General features: G+C 40.7%; 1 protein-coding gene across 1 annotated transcript in view; it reads left to right on the top strand.

Annotated features, from left to right (window-relative positions):
- Positions 1–371: 371 nt before the first annotated feature.
- The window catches only part of LOC137592142 (citron Rho-interacting kinase), a 35,984-nt gene continuing 18,521 nt past the window's right edge, over positions 372–17,834 (top strand). The window contains exons 1-19 of the mRNA XM_068310066.1: positions 372–380; positions 1,841–1,984; positions 2,116–2,235; positions 5,311–5,481; positions 5,813–5,866; positions 6,019–6,072; positions 6,649–6,789; positions 7,245–7,370; positions 7,874–7,969; positions 8,246–8,362; positions 8,566–8,675; positions 8,975–9,149; positions 10,833–11,030; positions 11,121–11,174; positions 14,147–14,344; positions 16,339–16,532; positions 17,019–17,154; positions 17,247–17,351; positions 17,641–17,781. Of these exons, the coding sequence (XP_068166167.1) occupies positions 372–380; positions 1,841–1,984; positions 2,116–2,235; positions 5,311–5,481; positions 5,813–5,866; positions 6,019–6,072; positions 6,649–6,789; positions 7,245–7,370; positions 7,874–7,969; positions 8,246–8,362; positions 8,566–8,675; positions 8,975–9,149; positions 10,833–11,030; positions 11,121–11,174; positions 14,147–14,344; positions 16,339–16,532; positions 17,019–17,154; positions 17,247–17,351; positions 17,641–17,781 (2,343 nt within the window). The remainder of the gene's footprint in view (positions 381–1,840; positions 1,985–2,115; positions 2,236–5,310; positions 5,482–5,812; positions 5,867–6,018; positions 6,073–6,648; positions 6,790–7,244; positions 7,371–7,873; positions 7,970–8,245; positions 8,363–8,565; positions 8,676–8,974; positions 9,150–10,832; positions 11,031–11,120; positions 11,175–14,146; positions 14,345–16,338; positions 16,533–17,018; positions 17,155–17,246; positions 17,352–17,640; positions 17,782–17,834) is intronic.

Consider the following 17,834-nt stretch of genomic DNA (forward strand, 5'->3'; position numbering starts at 1 on the left):
TGGATTTTCAGTAATCAGTTGGAATCTAGGACTCCATATACTTCCTGGTTTCCATGAGTAAGAGGTAAACATGTACATGAAATAGTCTGCAGCAACTTCAATCATAGTACATTTCAGAATGCATGATGTAAGTTATTGCAACAGAGAAAGAGGTAATTGTTTTAAATAATAAGCATTAAGTCAACTCCTGAGTGATCAAGAGTGTTTGTGAATAAAAGCTGTTTGCCTCCTTATTCACTGTTTCTCCTTTCATCATTCTCTCTTCTTCTACAGATTAGTGACAACATCCATCAACATTTCTAGATAAGACCTTCTCTTTTGAGGAAAAATAAAAAAAACCCTCATTACAAACAGCCAGAATCACCGGACACATGTCACAGGTATTAAGAGATTGCCTGCAGAATGAGCTGAATGAGCCATCTGTTTGTCACTTTTTCTTCACACTATAGCTGTGCTGGTGTGTGTGAACTGGTTATGTACCTCAATGTTCTCCTACTGTAATTCACTCTGTATTTGTGAAAATGAGGTCATCCTTACTGTCATCACTTACGGCTGAATCAGTCAGTGAATCAGTTACAGCTGTAAAGGCTGGATGGAACAATTGTTAATCATTAAAGTGCAAGTGACATAAAATACATTTAAAATAAATGAAAGAGAATGAAGTGTCAGCTGCAGCGTATCACATCAGTGAAAGGACAGGTCAGACTGGCTGTGTGTAAATAATGAAACACAAACCCCCCCCCCCACAATTTATGACAAAACATTGGAGATTGTTTTACATTGTTGGAGCCTCCAGCTCTCCTCCCACATTGTATCTGATGTCATTATTGTTGTGTGTCCTCCATTAAAAGTAATTTGCGTTAGAGATTTTGGTTTTTATTGATGACAAAAAAAACCCCAAAACCTGCTCCGTTTGGTTAAACAGCGTAGTGTTGTGCTTTTTTAAAGCAAAGATTTTTTAACTGTTTGATGTTTTACTGGCTGTTATCAAGATTAACTGTTACCTATTAAATTATGATTATGTCTCAAAGCAAAATAATGAAAGTAAAATTAGTATGTGGTTTTGTTTGCTTTCATTAGCAAATTGTGGTGTCTTGAAGGAAGTAGTTCAAAGAGAATTCCCCATTAATAAAAATACAGACACAACAACAGCCGGAGCACTTGCTCACCCCTATCATACAAAACCTTTCTTAAATCTATTTACTGCAAGCTCTGTGGAACAATTTTTACAATATAATTATTGTTAATCAATCATTAACAATAATCAGTTAACTGTAACACTTTAATTTGCTTTAATTAATTTTCTTATTTAGAATTTATCTAATGATTCTTTACAGTTAGGGTTTATTCAGGTACATCTCTGACCATCATGTCCATCACTGGCTCCTTCCCAAGGCTGTGGCATCATGTTGTGAGCATGTGTCTGCTATCTGATTGTGTTTTGTGTTACTCTGCACCAAGTGCTGTGACTGTGTGTGTGTGTGTGTGTGTGTGTGTGTGTGTGTGTGTGTGTGTGTGTGTGTGTGTGTGTGTGTGTGTGTGTGTGTGTGTGTGTGTCTGTGGGTGTGCAGGAATCCCTGCTGTCACTCTTGGTTTCCAGTCATCTTCCAGACCCTGTAATGCTATAATGACACATCTAATTGTATCATAAATTGTTACCAGTGACAGAGCTTTAACGCACACACACACACACACACACACACACACACACACACACACACACACACACACACACACACACACACACACACACACACACACACACACACACACACACACACACACACACACACATCTACTCAGATGTGAATTAAAGTGTATACTGTGTTCTTGTTTCCAGCTTGAGCAGGAAATCTCTCTCGTCCAGAGGAAGATGTCTGACCTGGAGTCGGTCTTGCAGCAGAAGGACATAGAGCTGAAGGCCTCAGAGAGCCAGAGGACCATCCTGGAACAGGACCTGGCAAACTACATCACAGAATGCAGTGTGAGCAGGCCTGCACTTAGAATCAGCACTTGTTCCAATCCTTTGCAACAAAGCTCCACATCCAGATTATATTAGTTGTAGAATGTTGTTAACTGAATACGTGATCGACTGACTGAACACCTTTATTTTAGAGTCTAAAGCGTAGCTTGGAACAGGCTCGTATGGAGGTGTCACAAGAGGATGATAAAGCTCTGCAGCTTCTACATGACATCCGGGAGCAGAGCAACAAACTACAAGAGATTAAAGAACAGGTAGGTTGGAATCATGGTGGTCATCTTTGGGGGCTCAGTGGGCTCAGACGTTTACTTACTCCTATTGTTGTTGCCTCAAAAGTCATTGCAGTCACTGATGATTTTTGAGTTTTGTTCTCAGCAACATTAACGAACCTGAACAGACTGATTGATGGAGATTGCAGGTTTTATGCTAGCAACCAGAAGAAACAGGTCAAGTCACTGAGGCCAAGTGTGTGGGTGGAAGTGTCAATTGAAAAGGCTCATTTGGAAACCTTCACACCCCGTGGAGGTGCAGTCAGTATGACATCCAAACAGCTTCTGTACAACACGCCCAGACAGGCTTCAGCATCACATTGGTATCACTGAACAATATGAGGTTAAAGCTCTTTTTAATATATTTATTTTAATGCATTTGTCCTGAAAAAAAATGTTTTCATTCAAGGTTTGTCTTTATATTACAAGACATGCCAGACAAAGTTTATCATTAAATGTAGTTGAATCTACAAAACTGTATAAAGTGTTTTAGTCAGATTCCGTTTGGAATGTTTTTAGGGAAATCTAATGGGGGGGAGTGTGATGTCTGTCAGGGTGTTTTTGCACGTGTGCATTTCTGTACGTGTTGTTACCACAAGGCCGAGTGTTTTATGTAAATGAAGGCAGTCCAAAGCTGACAGATGAGCGTTATAAATGATCATCCTGGCTTAACAAACCTTTTCTGAGAAAGGTAATGGAAAAACAACATGTTTTTATCTCAGCCTACACTAGCGCTGGTTACCAAGCGCTGAGTACATTGTGCAATTGTTGCTATGGTGATGAGAGTCATATACCTACGAGTGAAGAGAGCAATGTGCAGTGGGCAGGCTGTCGTGATGAGGATCTGGGGCCTTAGCATGTACTGTTAAAGAAGCTGGGTTTTTGACCATCATTTAATATGCTGCCCTGAAATGATGGCGCTGTACCCCGGCCTGAATCAGCCTTTTTATTGATTCTTTTCCTCTGGTGAGCGTTTTCTACAAAATCTGGAGTTATTCAGTCTCACTTGGGGCGGCAGTGGCTCAGTTGGTAGAACGGGTCGTCCAACGATCGTAGAATTGCCGGTTTGATTCGCGCTCCCACTTAGTTACTTGTTGTTGTCTCCTTGAAAAAGTGCAAAGTGTGAAAAGTGAATCTGAGTGTCTAGAAAAGCGCAATACAAATTTATTTATCTGATTTTATTTATTTTATCTGACGCTGTGTTCCCATTGGTTCCCCTCAGCAGGCCATTTACACCAGTGAAATCCAGCAATTCATCTTGAAAAGCATCTGTCTCCCACGCTCTGTTATGACTACAGTCATTTTAATGCAGGGGCCATCCATTGTTGGCACAACAGACTACAGATTAGGGATCAGTTCATTTTCTACAAACCTGTAATTATCCACACAGACACGGTGCAGCCAAACACAACAAGAAGAAGAAGAAGTGACAGATTTCGGAGGTATTAACTTTTAATTTTCTGCGTTTCCTTTTATCATGAATATAGAAAAACATGGATGCAGACTGGAAAGGTAGTCTTTTGAGTTTTTCTGCACAAAGTAATTTTCTGCTCAATGTTTATGAGCAGATTGTGCCGTGTATGTTCTTGAGGCATTAAGAAATGCAGTATGTTAAAGAATTTTTTCCTTTAATCCAGTTGGCCAGTTGTTTTTCTAATCTTGGATTATTCACAACCACCTATCCTTAGAGTTGCCTTCATCTTTACCTTGATTATGTAACTGTTAATGTTCTCGGCACATATCTGCTGTTTCTACCAGGGTTTTCATCTGTCATCCCTTGTTATATGCCGCCCCAACACAGTTAATAAACAAATAATTACTGGTTTTAAGGTTTTTTTCTTGGTCTTTGGGATGAAAGATGAAAGATGGCATTTTTCACAGCATGAGTAAATGATCCATACCAGCTAGATTCCAACACAAGCAGCATAAATACGTTAGCTTTACAGTTGTTATGTTACTGATCACCTCAATGTGCCAAAGACAGTCAATAATAATCATTAATCAATTATTAATGCGTACATTCACAAGGTTTTAGTTATTTAATACCACTTTGATATCTGTTTTCCCTTTGGCTGAAGAATCGCTGACATGTAACCACAGTTTTTCTGACAGAATAAAAGGCCGTTCCCGGGAGATCCAGTCGTTTCTCAGACAGGAGCTGTCAACCTTCTGCTGTGGCACCAAGATGATCAGTGATGCGTTAGAACACCGCTGCGTTCTTCCTGCGTATGTCTGCCCGTCCCACGAGGTCCAGCGTGAGCCGACTGGTCGGGGGGATTCTTGTGACTCGATATGTCACGTCCCGTTCCACTTCACCTAAATTAGTTTAGCATTGTTTTCCACATGTCTGATGCTGTAGACTTGACTTGTCCCAGTGTGTCACTTCAGCAGAGAGCTGCTGCATTCTATTATCCTGATGGACAGACTGATTCACCGTGTCTGCTATTGACGACTTTGAGATCGGATATGTTGGCTGTGACTAATTACTGACATGTGTATGAGGCGACTGACTGATCAAATGCTTCTCTTTGTATTCCTTTGTCCTTTTATTAGCGTTTATATACTCTTAATGTGTGAAGTACAATATTTTAAGGTTCTCTGCACTGTTCTTTAACAAAATGACATATAATTCTGTAAATACAAGCTTTTTCATTACCTCCAGCGTGTGTAACAGTTCATCATGTACTAGCAGCATGTGCAAAAGAAATACATTTTAAATGACTTTGTTCTTATAAATGATGCACTGTCGTCTTGCAAGAACATTTTCTTGCAGCTTCAAATAGCAGAAGGGATAGCTGTTGTCCTGCCAATATTTGCTACGCCGGTAGAGGAGACCCTCGATGGTTATTGTAGACCCAAAAAAAAGAAATCTTTAATTGGACAAGGTTCTCAGAAGTAGCCAGAATGTTTAATAAAAAGAAGAAGTCCTTTTTGAGGAATTCTTTGACAGAGATCCTCGGTGCACAAACTGGAATTTACTTTTTGTGATATTATCAAATTTCCTTTGCTGGTGTTGTTGTGCGGGACTCTCATCCAGGTGTGTCTGTGCTCCTTGTGCAGGAATATCATGCACAGCTGGAAGAGATGCGAGTTTCCATCAGACAGCTGGAGGAGGACCTGTCCGCTGCTCGTCGCCGTAGTGACCTTTATGAGGCTGAGCTGAAAGAATCCCGGCAGACCAGCGAGGAACTGAAGAGGAAGGCCGCCGAGTACCAGCTTAAGATTCAGAAGGTCGTCACCATCACTAGTTATAGAGCTATAGTGTCTTTGACAACTAACTACTCCAAATACAGTAATCTCCTGTTACTCGTGGTTAATGTGTTCCAGGACCACCTGCAAAAAACAAAAATATAACAACAAAACAATGTGATTCTATCTTATTTCACTTAGTTAAAACCATTGTGAAGTTTGCACCTTAGTGAATACCTGCCATGATCATAAAAATTTATCCTCTACTCTACTCTACTCTACTCTACTCTACTCTACTCTACTCTACTCTACTCTACTCTACTCTACTCTACTCTACTCTACTCTACTCTACTCTACTCTACTCTACTCTCAGACCAAAGAGCAAAGCAAAGCAGAAGCAGAGGATGCAGTTACAAAGATTGAGAAGGTAATTCCTGATTGTGTCATTGGGGAGGTCAGCACATGCACGTCTATGTAAGAACACCGGCAAAGGGAAAGTGGCAAAAAAGAGAATAAATGAAAATCATCATAACTATCAATCTTTACTTATGGTAATGATGGTAACTTTTCTTTTTTCAGATCAATGCAGAGCAGCAGACTAAGATCCAGGATCTTCAAGAAAAGCTTGCCAAAGTAGGTTTTTTTTTTTGGTCGAATTCATGAATTATTTATATGAGCGTGTGCTTCCGAATGCAGGGGACGTAACAGCTCTTTACACTTTCAGCTGATTATATAAACTCCTTCGCTAGCCTCCTTGACCTCTCATGTCGCATTCAGACTTCGTCTCTAGGATTGGACATTATGAAGCTGTCTGTTGCATTTGACAGCAGTCAAACACTTATCTTCATTATCAAAGATAATTACTAATATTTAAATAACAAATAACTTTGGTCCAAATGAACTTTTCCGATAAGGGAGTGTCAGTTTATGAAGTAATCAGAGGGGAACGACTTATTGTTTAAAATAACTTCATGTTAAATCATCATACATATGAACGTTTTATTAGCTACTGGTGACTTCATGTCATCAATGTTATTTGGAGTGCCAAGCAAGCGGCACGGATGCACATCATGTATTTGATTTATTATTATACGTTACTACTCTTTCGGTTCATATTTTTATGATTCACAGTTTGTTTCATACGGACCTTCTATTACATTTGTGTCTAAACATGATTTTTTCCCCCAATATTTTTCTTTTAACCTCCAGTCTTCAAAGGCCAGCGCTGAGGCCACAGACCTCCTTCAGAGCATGAGAGTGGCCAAGGAGCGCATCGAGCGAGACTTAGAGAGGTTACAGAATAAGGAAGATTCCAGCGACAGCCTGCGAAGACGCCTCCGTGAAACTGAGGTACGCGTACATACGTGTTGCCGTAATTACACATGAAGCATACACGGAGCGAAGCATGCGGGTTTTCAGCATCTCACCTGTGTCTTCTGGTTTTTCTGTGTATTATGTCATTTGCTGCTTTGCGACATAACAACACACTTGTATAAGGTGTTGCATAAATAAATCTGACTTGAGTACGTAAGATCAGACAGCCCATATTTTAACTCGTAAACGTGTTTTAGCACCTTCTGAGCAACACGTGTGCTGTGATAGCATGTTATCACGATAGATAGCCTGAACACTGACACAAAGTCAATCCACATGTTGTTCTGACAATTGCCCATACACTACATTAAAGACGCATGTGTGTGTGTGTGTGTGTGTGTGTGTGTGTGTGTGTGTGTGTGTGTGTGTGTGTGTGTGTGTGTGTGTGTGTGTGTGTGTGTGTGTATTACTTTTGTCTATTGTGTGAGCAGGATGGTAGGAAGACTCTGGAGAATCATGTGAAAAGGCTGGAGATTGTTGAGCGACGGGAGACTAAACTGAAAGACGAGATCCAGAGCAAGGCCCAACAGATTCAGCAGATGGCGGATAAGATCCTGGTAACTCACCTTTTCCCTGTATGTCTGGAGCTCAAACAATCAGAGGAGGTGTGAGATAAATATAGCTCAATGCAGAGGAAGTGCTACTTTACATAATAGTTTACTTTTTTTTTTTAAATTAATGGTATTTGGAGGATCTGAACTTAAACTTTTATTTCTATACGCTGAACCCACATAATAAGGATTTTTTTCTTAATAATAAATCATTAATACCCCCGTGAGGCCATGATACACCTACATGTGTTTCCATTGGTGTCTCTGATATGTGTATGTATGGATTGTCGATGTGTGTGTGGAGGAGAAAGTAACAGTTCAGGTAACGTTTCCCTCAGATCATTTGTGTGAGACCGATCAATAAGCTGCTTCTAAGTGAAGGCTACAGGTCGACCTCATTGATATGGATGACATGTTGCTTCGTGTGTACTTAAACAATGAGATGAATGAGATGTCTGGTGTTTTATAATGCAATGCGCATTATGTCCTGTCTTGTCTTTTTTATGAAGGGCTTGGAGGAGAATCTGAGAGAGACCCAGGCCACGGCCCAGCGACTGGAGACCCATCTGAAGCAGAAAGAGAAGCTCTACGAAGACAAAATAAAGGTTGGATTTCAGACGCACATGCAGAGTCTGACAGACGTGACTCACATAGGCTGTTGATGTATTTTGATTTTCTAATACAATATTTTCCGCACTATAAGGCGCACCCAAAAGCATTTAATTTACTCAAAAAAACCAACAGTGCGCCTTATAATGAAAAGGATTTATAATGTGCCATTCATTGTAACTCAGGAGATCTACAGTATGTGATCTTCACATTTTCTGTCCTGTTAAGTGATATCCTGGTTATGGTTCTGTGGGCTGCCTGGCATTGAGCAGGTGTTGGAGGCCCAGATGAAGGCGGACATGGCCGATAAGGAGATGCTGGAGTCCAGTCAGAGCAAATATGAGGAGGAGGTGCGGGAGAAATGCAGTGTCATCAGCGAACAGAAGGCAGTAAGAATGATTCTATTTCAGGCACATTTTTGCATTTATCACACTGACATAGATATCACATTTTTGACTAATCTTGGATTTGTTGCTGTGGAGAGCAAAATAAAGCAGCCTAATCCGATTCCAATTAAAGCCATGTGATGTGAAGATCTAACCAAGTTTTCTGTTTGTGATAAACAATTGTACCATCCATCATTTCTCTGTAGACCATAAATGCTATGGATTCTAAGATGAACAGCCTGGAGCAGAGAATTTCTGAGCTGTCTGAAGCCAACAAACTGGCAGCCAACAGCAGTATCTATACCCAGAAAAACATGTAAGTACTGATGGACAAATCATTGGGGGTTTTTTTCTTTGTGTGTTTGGAAATCAAAAAAAGAATAAGATATAAAACCTATTTCCAAATTGAAATAGAACTGCTTTAAAATGAGTCAAAGCCTTTTATTTTTTTTCCCATTATATCAAGTACAATGTTTTCTTGAGTCACAAGTTATAGTAGACATATCTTGTGAAAAACAAGGCCAAGGAGAAACCTCCGTCTTGTCTTGGGACTATGTTCGCATAATCATCTTGCATAGCCTCCTATTAAACTTAATATGTGCGTATTCTTGACAGGAAAGCCCAAGAGGAGATGATTTCAGAGCTTCGACAGCAGAAATTCTACCTGGAGTCTCAGGCTGGCAAGTTGGAGGCCCAGAACGCCAAACTGGAAGAGCATCTAGAGAAAATTAGTCAGCAGGAACAAAGCAGTAAGACCCGTGTGCTGGAGCTGGAAACCAGGCTCAGAGAGGTGAGAAGAAATCATAGAAGATGGACTGGAAAGCTCCATAGATACTGGGCATAGCCTGGATCCAACCAGAGTGTGATGTATATGTTAATATGTCCATTTTCCCAGCTAATGTGGTGCATTAGGGCCTCCAAAATTTGCATCTTCTGTGCCTACTTCTATTCTCTACAATCTTTTTCCACTTTTTAAAATTTGCTGCATGAGCAAAAAAACCCCAAAACCTAACAGGCGGGGTACCATTGGTGCAGATCTGCCTCTAACCGTAGAAGCGCCTATGTGTGATTGCTTCCCTGAATGCAATTTTAAGAAGGACCATAAATATTTTTTCATCATGACCCCAAATGAAAGCAGGCGCAGCAAATAAAACAATCTTATATAAAATGCTGTATAGGTTCCAGCATTCAGGCTGAATGAAACACAGTGTCCAGTAATTCAGTGTTACACAGGCCTTTTGGATTGAGTCGTGTAGAGGAATTTAATTCTAAAACTTCAGAAAGGGAAATGTATATCGCGAAACAACGGTGCGGTGGGTAGCGTTGTTCCTTTAGAGCTGGAATGTCTTGGGCTTGATTCCTTTTTGTGTGGAGTTTGTATGTTGTCCCCGTCTGTGAGGGTTCTCTCTGGCTTCTCTTGGGTTTCATCCCACCTCCAAAAAAGTTTCGGTGAACTGAATGCTCCAAAATTGCAATTGTCGTGCCTTCAAAAAATAAGCAGATGGAGTTGTATGGATTAGAAATATGAATTGCTAATACTTATCAACTTAGTGCACAAGTGTCAGACTACTTCTGTAGCCTCATATTCCTAGACCAAATTTAAGATGCGTAGCATCTGAAGCATTAATTCATTTTTTATTCTTATGGGGGATATTATGATTAGGTTCTGTCTATAAACCCTGAGCTGGGATCGTGCATTACATGGCTGTAAAAATGTGTGAACAGTTAGATGTCTAAATGACTAAATAGTGGAAGAGGCTTTGGAATTCAGGATTTTCCCTTAACCAGCTCTCGCATATAAGGATGCAATGGATACAACATAATTATTTCAAGTGCCTGATGTTATGAAAAATGACCTTTTGAGCATAAAATCATTTGTGTTAAATGAAAAACTTAGATATTATATCAATGTCTTTTAATGGTTCTCTATGTTGTTGTTTTCCTCTGATGATAAACTCCCTGCAGATTGATCCTAGTCATTATTAAACCAATATTATACAAATATTTGACATTGGAAAGCTACCAGACGCATATTTAACAGTAAATAAAACATTTTCTCACAGATTCCATCCATTTATTCATTTTCTTGTCAGTGACATGACCGTAATTATCCTGTCTTCAGCCGCTTTTTCCGTATTTGCGGATCATGGGTGTCCCTGGAGCTTATCTGTGGACCCTCTGGACATGTCGCCAGAGCATCACAGAGCCACAAAATAGTTCAGAAAATATCATTCACGAGCACGCTCACACCAATTTGATATGATCAATCCACCTAAATTGCATCTTCTTGGTGGGGGTGGAACCTGAGAAACCCCTGGAAATCCTATGCAGACACAGGAAACTCCACACAGAAAGGGCTCATGAGATGACTGTACCCCTAAATCTACAGAAATGGGGAAACCATTGAGACAGAAATGTCAGATGAGGACAAGCATCACAGAATAACTTCCCCCCCGTCTGTCTCCTTTTATAGATTGGGCTGGAACATGAGGAGCAGAAGCTGGAGATTAAGCGCCAGGTGACGGAGCTGACCCTGTCACTACAGGAGCGCGAATCCCAGATCAGCAACATGCAGGCAACTCGCCACGCTCTGGAAAGCCAGCTGCAACAGTCGAAGACCGAGCTGGAGGAGACCACCGCTGAAGCTGAAGAGGAGATCACGGTGCTCAGAGTGAGACAGAACAGACTCCTTCTGTCTCTTCTGATGTGAGACGATCCAGGCGGTGATATCTGCTCCTCTTTCTCTTGTCGTACCTGCTAGGCACACAGAGATGAGATACAACGCAAGTTTGACGCCTTGAGAGACAGCTGCGCGGTAAGTTGGGTTTTCTTTCCCCCCCCCTTGATCTATTTGAAAAGTTTCAAATCTTTCTTTTCTTTTTTTTTAAACTCTTTCCAAGAATAAACAGCTAAGGTCTTCTAACATCACCTTTTTGTTGTAAAATTATTGGTCATTTTGATGGATTCATCGATGCATTAATCTATTAATTAATCACAAAAACTTCGTTGAGTCAGGTAGGTGAAGGGATGACAGTGTATTTTGACTGGTTAGTCCTACATACATATGAAATTTGAACAACTAGCAATGCTGTCGATGCGAATGGTCGATACATAAAATCACGTCACAGAGTGTTGCTGTAGAGGAAGGGCATCCGGCATAAAAAACGTTGCCAAACAAATATCTGAAAATATGAAAACACGCTGTGGTGACCCCTAAAACGGGACAATCCAAGAAGAATTTTGGTTTCGGTGTTAAGAAGACAATAATGCCTACAACAAGTAGGACTAGCATGTCTGCTATTTAACCAAACGTATTCTTCTAACTATGAATTATCAGTGTTGTCGAGTGAAATGTGCAGCAAGTCATTCTAACCTGTCCAGCAATAACTGCATGTGAACTGTGTGTGGAGATGTCTGTTCACCCTCAATATCTTGTGACTAGAAACTGTGATGATGAGGCTAAATATCAAAATTATACATGTTGTTATGTGGAAATATAAATCATTATTTCACATTTTTAAGTACAGCATTTCTTCATTACATTTAATCCAACAGACATTTACTTGTTATTTTTGTTTTGTCTTGTAGTTTGTTTGTATAGATGATAACAGCCGTGTTAAAGTATGTTATAACCCCAAAGCTTTCTGCAGCTGGTCATGTTCTTGTAATTGTTTTATTCCTGTTCTACTGAGTTATTGCGTTTATAGCCTTTGTTTGTTTGCTCTGGAACAAATCTGTTCCACTAACCCTGAAAAAGAAGTGAAGTAATGCTGAAAGTGCCTTCAAATTCATGCACATTGAATGAACACCAACAGCATCATGGTCTTCCTTCGGTTTGTTGCCCTACATTCCAGGCCCTCCCACTCGCAAACTGTCGGGAAAGATTTATAGATTCAGTTGGCTGATATTCAAGCAAAAACAGCAAAGTTACGCAACAACAGAGCTTGAAATGATACCGTTTTTTGTTTTTTTTTATCCTGCTAAGGCGTGTGGTGTTTGTCTATCTGCTGAGCACCTTGTGCTGGAACAGAACAGTATATCTGTTGTTCGACACCATCATTACATTTAGTGTGGTCCCCGGAGGATGAGGGTTAATCTCTTGACATTTTATCCAGAAGTTTTAACGCTCCACCACTTACACCAGGCCATTATCTCCCATTTGCATAAACACAAACAACCAAAAGGCAAACATCGCTGAAATCACAGCGCATTTTCTATTTTCGACAACACCTTCCTCTTGTGTTTGTTTTTATCTGTGTCTTTGACCGTGCACACAAAACGTCCAATAATGGACAGAACTCGGTAAAATTTTATTGACTGTATTCGTTTTTAGCTGTTAATATGCTGTTGATATGTAGAGATACTAACACTCAGTATACTCAGTGTATTCCTGGTTTTGTCGAATTATTATGCTACTTGTGGGAGTACGTGACCAGAATATGAATGTTTTATTTTAGAATTACGCAGTCATGTAATTTATGTGTTCAACCTTTGAGAGCAAGAACTCGATCCAGGGTTACTTTGACAGGGCTAAAAAAAGAGATGGTTGATTTATTGTTACAGTCTTTAAAAGATCACAATTTTACTACTAGTAGCTTTTCATTTGTCACCCAAAAGCAATTTAGTTATACTGCTCCTAAACTGGTTTTTAGTGTTTGTATTTGACTATCTTGGGTAAGTTTTAGATGCTCTTGTGCTCCTGTTAAACTTGATTATCTCAACTGGAGCTACTTCACTATAACTGTATACTTGTAGTATAGATGGCATTCAAATCCATCACCCACATCTAGATAACAGTGATTTTAGCAGGAAATAGTTATATTCATTTCAATCAAGAACATTTGTGGTGCTGAATCGTTGCATCTTTATTGCTAGTTAGTGTTTATCCACAGGATTCACAGATAGTGTTGAGCAAACTGCATTCAGCAGAGTCAAGGCTGCAAATCCTCCGGATGTAGTATTCCAAAGTATTCCAAGGATCCGGATGATAGACATGGAAAGTAAATGTATAGGATTGCCAGATCACCATTGGATCCATTCCGTCGTTCACTTCCTCTCCCAGCCTCAAGCATTTATTGGTTCCTCTTGAGTGTAGAGACACTGAGTTCATACAGAAGAAACAGCTAAATTAATTATTAAAAGTTTTGCCTTGTGTTTTTTTTGTGCCACCTTGAGTTTCCATATTCTAAAAGAAATGAAAACGAGGTCTTTATCAGGAAAAAACCTCACCATTTTTTACAGCGTGCATAGAGTCATGGCTGATTAGGGGGACAGACTGATGAAATGATTATCCTACACCTTGTTCAGAATGCTGCCTGGGTTTGACAAGTAGCCTTGCCAACAGACCGTTGATTAATCCATCATATTCGCTACCCGGACATCAGCGTTGAGTTTTGATTGTGCGTGGTTTCCACTTTTTATACTGTGAGAATTTGGCTTGGATGAGCACTGATATGCACAATGCTGCACCTTAAGGCATAATGGACATGAAAATGTGTGTGATCTGTGTGCTGTTGGTGTACATTACAGTACGCACAACAGAATAGCGATGCTATTTCCAGAACGCATTCAAGTTTGGAATTGAAAAATTCCAAATCAAAACTCAACATGCATTTTGTAATGGCTGTACATGGGTCCAACAAGTTCACATTAAAATTGGGTGCGGATCCAGAGAGAGTGTCAATTTATTAATATTGCTAAAAATATTAACTGACTGACTGACTTTGGGTGCAGAGTGGGTGTTCTGTTTATCTTCTCACTTCGAATTCCCCCGTTGGCGTCACGCAGGTGATCACCGACCTGGAGGAACAGCTGACCGCTCTGACTCACGAGAACGCCGAACTGAACCGTCAAAACTTCTACCTGTCCAAGCAGTTGGACGAGGCCTCCGATGAGAGAGAAGATCAACTACAGCTGAGCCAAGATGTGGACAGGCTACGCCGGGAGGTGGCCGACCGTGAAATGCACCTTAACAACCAGAAACAGGTACCTGGCTGGACGTGTGTGTGGACACCTTGTCAATGTTTGGGTACAGTTTTTACTGTTTCTGGTGGATTTTCTTCAGCAGTCCAAAGAAAGTGAAAACAGATGGATTGGGCTTCTTATTTTAATCTAAAAATGTTGACGTGGAAAACACTGAAAGTCTCTGTTAGACCTAAAGCAAGTATTTTATTAAGTAACAATGAATAGAAAAGTATTTTAAAAAATTGTAATGGGGCTTTTGAAGCAGTATCCAGATATTGCTTCACACTGTGGTTTGATTTGTGTCGTAATCCTTTGCGTCGGTGGATCTGAGAACTGATCCAGAGCAGTATGGTGCCGTATGGATTCAATCCAATGTTTTGATTTTTAAATGCATATCTTTTGCTTGCTTCAGGTTGTGTTTAATTCTACCCACTAGGCAGCAGTATTGTACCTCAGCAATTTGACTCTTCCTCTCCAGCATAAGGTAACAGCTGAGCCAAGGGGGGGGGGGGGGTGTCGTTTTCACAGACTTCACAGATCTATGAAACAACATAACACCTGTCTTATGTGCAATGTATTCCATTATGTTAAATTGTAACCTGGGTATTGTGATGCGCATCATGTAATCAGATTTGATCAACACACAGCAGTATTAATGAAAGAGAGCAGTCGTACTGCGTCCTCTCTCTCCCTTTATGTGATATCTCCACACTCCCTTTGACAGGTGACCAAGACATCTCTCACAGCTCAGACGGCGTTAAGTGTAAATCATGCAAGAACAACCTTGAGAAAATTTCAGCACTGTTACGTGCACAATTCTGCATGCAGGAAGAGAGAGAATGATGGAAGAGGCTGTGCGGTGTGTGCACGGCCTCCTGTGGGAGGATGTGTGTGGGTGTGTAGCAGCACTTTCTTTCCTGCTGGTTGTGTAACCAGGGATGGGGTGGTTGTGTGTGGGAGGGATGTGTCATCCCCATCACTCCCAGGTCGTGTCAGCATGGAAGCGTTGGACTTCAGAGGGCCGTGGTTTAGCTGCAGCACCAGCAAAGGCTATTTTTGTCTCTCAGTGCTTTGTCTACAAACATGAAACAACGCTTTGTGTCGGTCCTATGAATAACACACATAACCTTTCAGTAATGTAAACAGCTGTAGATGCTGTTTTTGCAGTTTTGGGTTTATTTTTGGGGTATACACTAGAATTTACAGGGTAAGCCCAACAAATCTTCCAACAAGTCTTCCAAGCGCCATGACTGATTTTTCTTTTCCAGGCATCACCTCTCTGTTTTGTTCAATCGCTCAAAGATTGGAACCACTCTACTTTAAATCTTGATTTTAATTCTACAACATGTACAATCCTCAAGAATAGACTTCAGTCGCGGCTTCTTCATCCTCAAAGCCTCTTAGTAAGCAATGGTGGGACATAAATATGTGAGCATTCATTGCAGGAGTCTGTTGTATTCTTCACTCTGCCACATATTTGACAGCTAATTTTTGTAATTACTTTGCTGATTTTGAGAAGAAATGCATTTACAGTACATAGAAAACAATGATCGATTTCAAAATACAGAGTTTGAAGATGAGTTTGTCCAGTTTTATTTCCTTGAATCATGCAGGGATCCCTGATCAGAGCACGCTGCTTAAATATTCCAAGAGAGTTCAAACCTTTGGAAAATATTATCAGTGCATCAAATGTCAATGTCTCAATGCGTCTTCTCTCGACATAAAATGATAATGTCCTAAAAAGTAGGATGAATATTACATCGTCTCAACCACAGAACTATTCAAACGACCCTCTTGAGTGGACGAGGCAGTTCAGCAAAAGCTCACTACAAAATATTCATATTCATAATGAATAAAATTGATTCAGTGAACGCGCACTAGTTTGTGTCGGTGTGCTTGAGTCTGTTTAATTGTGTTTTAGTTGCTCTGATGTAAAATTGCTGTTATTTGTCTTGAGGTATTGAGCCGGAGAACAATTACAGTCGTGTTTCTCACGTGAATGTGTTCTGTTACAGAACCTCGAGACTCTGAAGACCACATGCACCATGTTGGAGGAGCAGGTTCTGGAGCTGGAGACGCTGAATGACGAGCTGCTGGAGAAGGAGAGACAATGGGATGCCTGGAGGTCGACGCTGGAGGAGGAGAAGAACCAGGCAGAGAGGAGGAACAGGGAGATCCAGAGGCTGCTGGACACGGAGAAGCAAAACAGGTTTCAAAAGCTCTTCGACATTTGTGTAAAAATTCACAAATTCTTCACCCTTTAATAGTTGTGTTGAGGCTCGACAAACAGTTGAACGGTTTTACAGCACGCTGCAGTTTGGACTGCAGTTACTGTTGATATTAATAGATGGAAAGGAAAAATTTAACCGCGCGATATTTTGAGAAACGGTTGTCAGTTTTCTTTCTTTACGCTACAAAAAAAAAACCTGGATGTTGCTGTTTCTATCACTGCCAGACCTCCGCCCACCCACTCACACTTAGTACGGTAGGTTTAGGAATATTCTCCAGGGCTTGTCCACAGGTATTCTGGGAAATATATAAAAATACTTTCTGAGCTTTTGTAGGCAGACTGAGGGGAGAAATGTGAAGTCAAAGAAAGCAGATACCTATTTAAGTATGTATATTTTTATTTGTCTTAAAACTCTATCTTAATTTAATCTAAATTCATTGAATGTGTGTTATTCGATTAAAATAGGCTTCGTGCAGAGCAGCGCAGCTCCGAGTCGCGTCAGGCTGTGGAACAGGCAGTCAAGGAGCACAAGGCTGAGATCCTGGCCCTGCAACAGGCCCTCAAAGACCAGAAGCTCAAAGCCGAGAGCCTCGCTGACACCGTAAGCATTTCCACCTGTCGTATAAAATGGTATTACTTTTTGTACTTAACAGATGCTGGAGCAAAAAACTTTTCTGCATTGTGTGTTCTCAGTTGAATGATCTGGAGAAGAAGCACGCCATGCTGGAAATGAATGCACGCAGCCTGCAGCAAAAGCTTGAGAGTGAGAGGGATCTGAAGCAAAGGCTGCTGGATGAGGTGCATCCTGTGTATATGTGCAGTATGTCTCATGGATCTCTGTTGTTTCGCTTTATGCATCATCTAGTGACTTGATAATTTAAATATTATCGTTGCAATTGTGACTGCATGTCTTCTCATTCATACCTTTGCTGAAAAACATGTTCCAGAACAGAAAAATTACATTTTATATCCAGGTGAAGCCGTGCTAAAAGATCAACCTGGTCATTATCACTCAAAGCAACAACTGTAGGAAGCAACAAGTGGTAAGGTGACGGAACTTGTTGTGTAACAGTTGTTATTTCTACAGCAAGAGAAACTACAACAGCAGATGGATGCCCAAAAGACCCACATCTTCCGTCTGACCCAGGGGCTGCAGGACGCTCTGGACCAGACTGACCTGCTGAAGACTGAAAGGACCGACCTGGAATACCAGCTAGAGAACATCCAGGTGCCTCTACACACTCACACACACCTGTATCTGAATGTACAGCTACAGTGTCA

The sequence above is a fragment of the Antennarius striatus genome, chromosome 3 (genome assembly GCF_040054535.1).
Source record: "Antennarius striatus isolate MH-2024 chromosome 3, ASM4005453v1, whole genome shotgun sequence".
Taxonomy (NCBI): Eukaryota; Metazoa; Chordata; class Actinopteri; order Lophiiformes; family Antennariidae; genus Antennarius; species Antennarius striatus.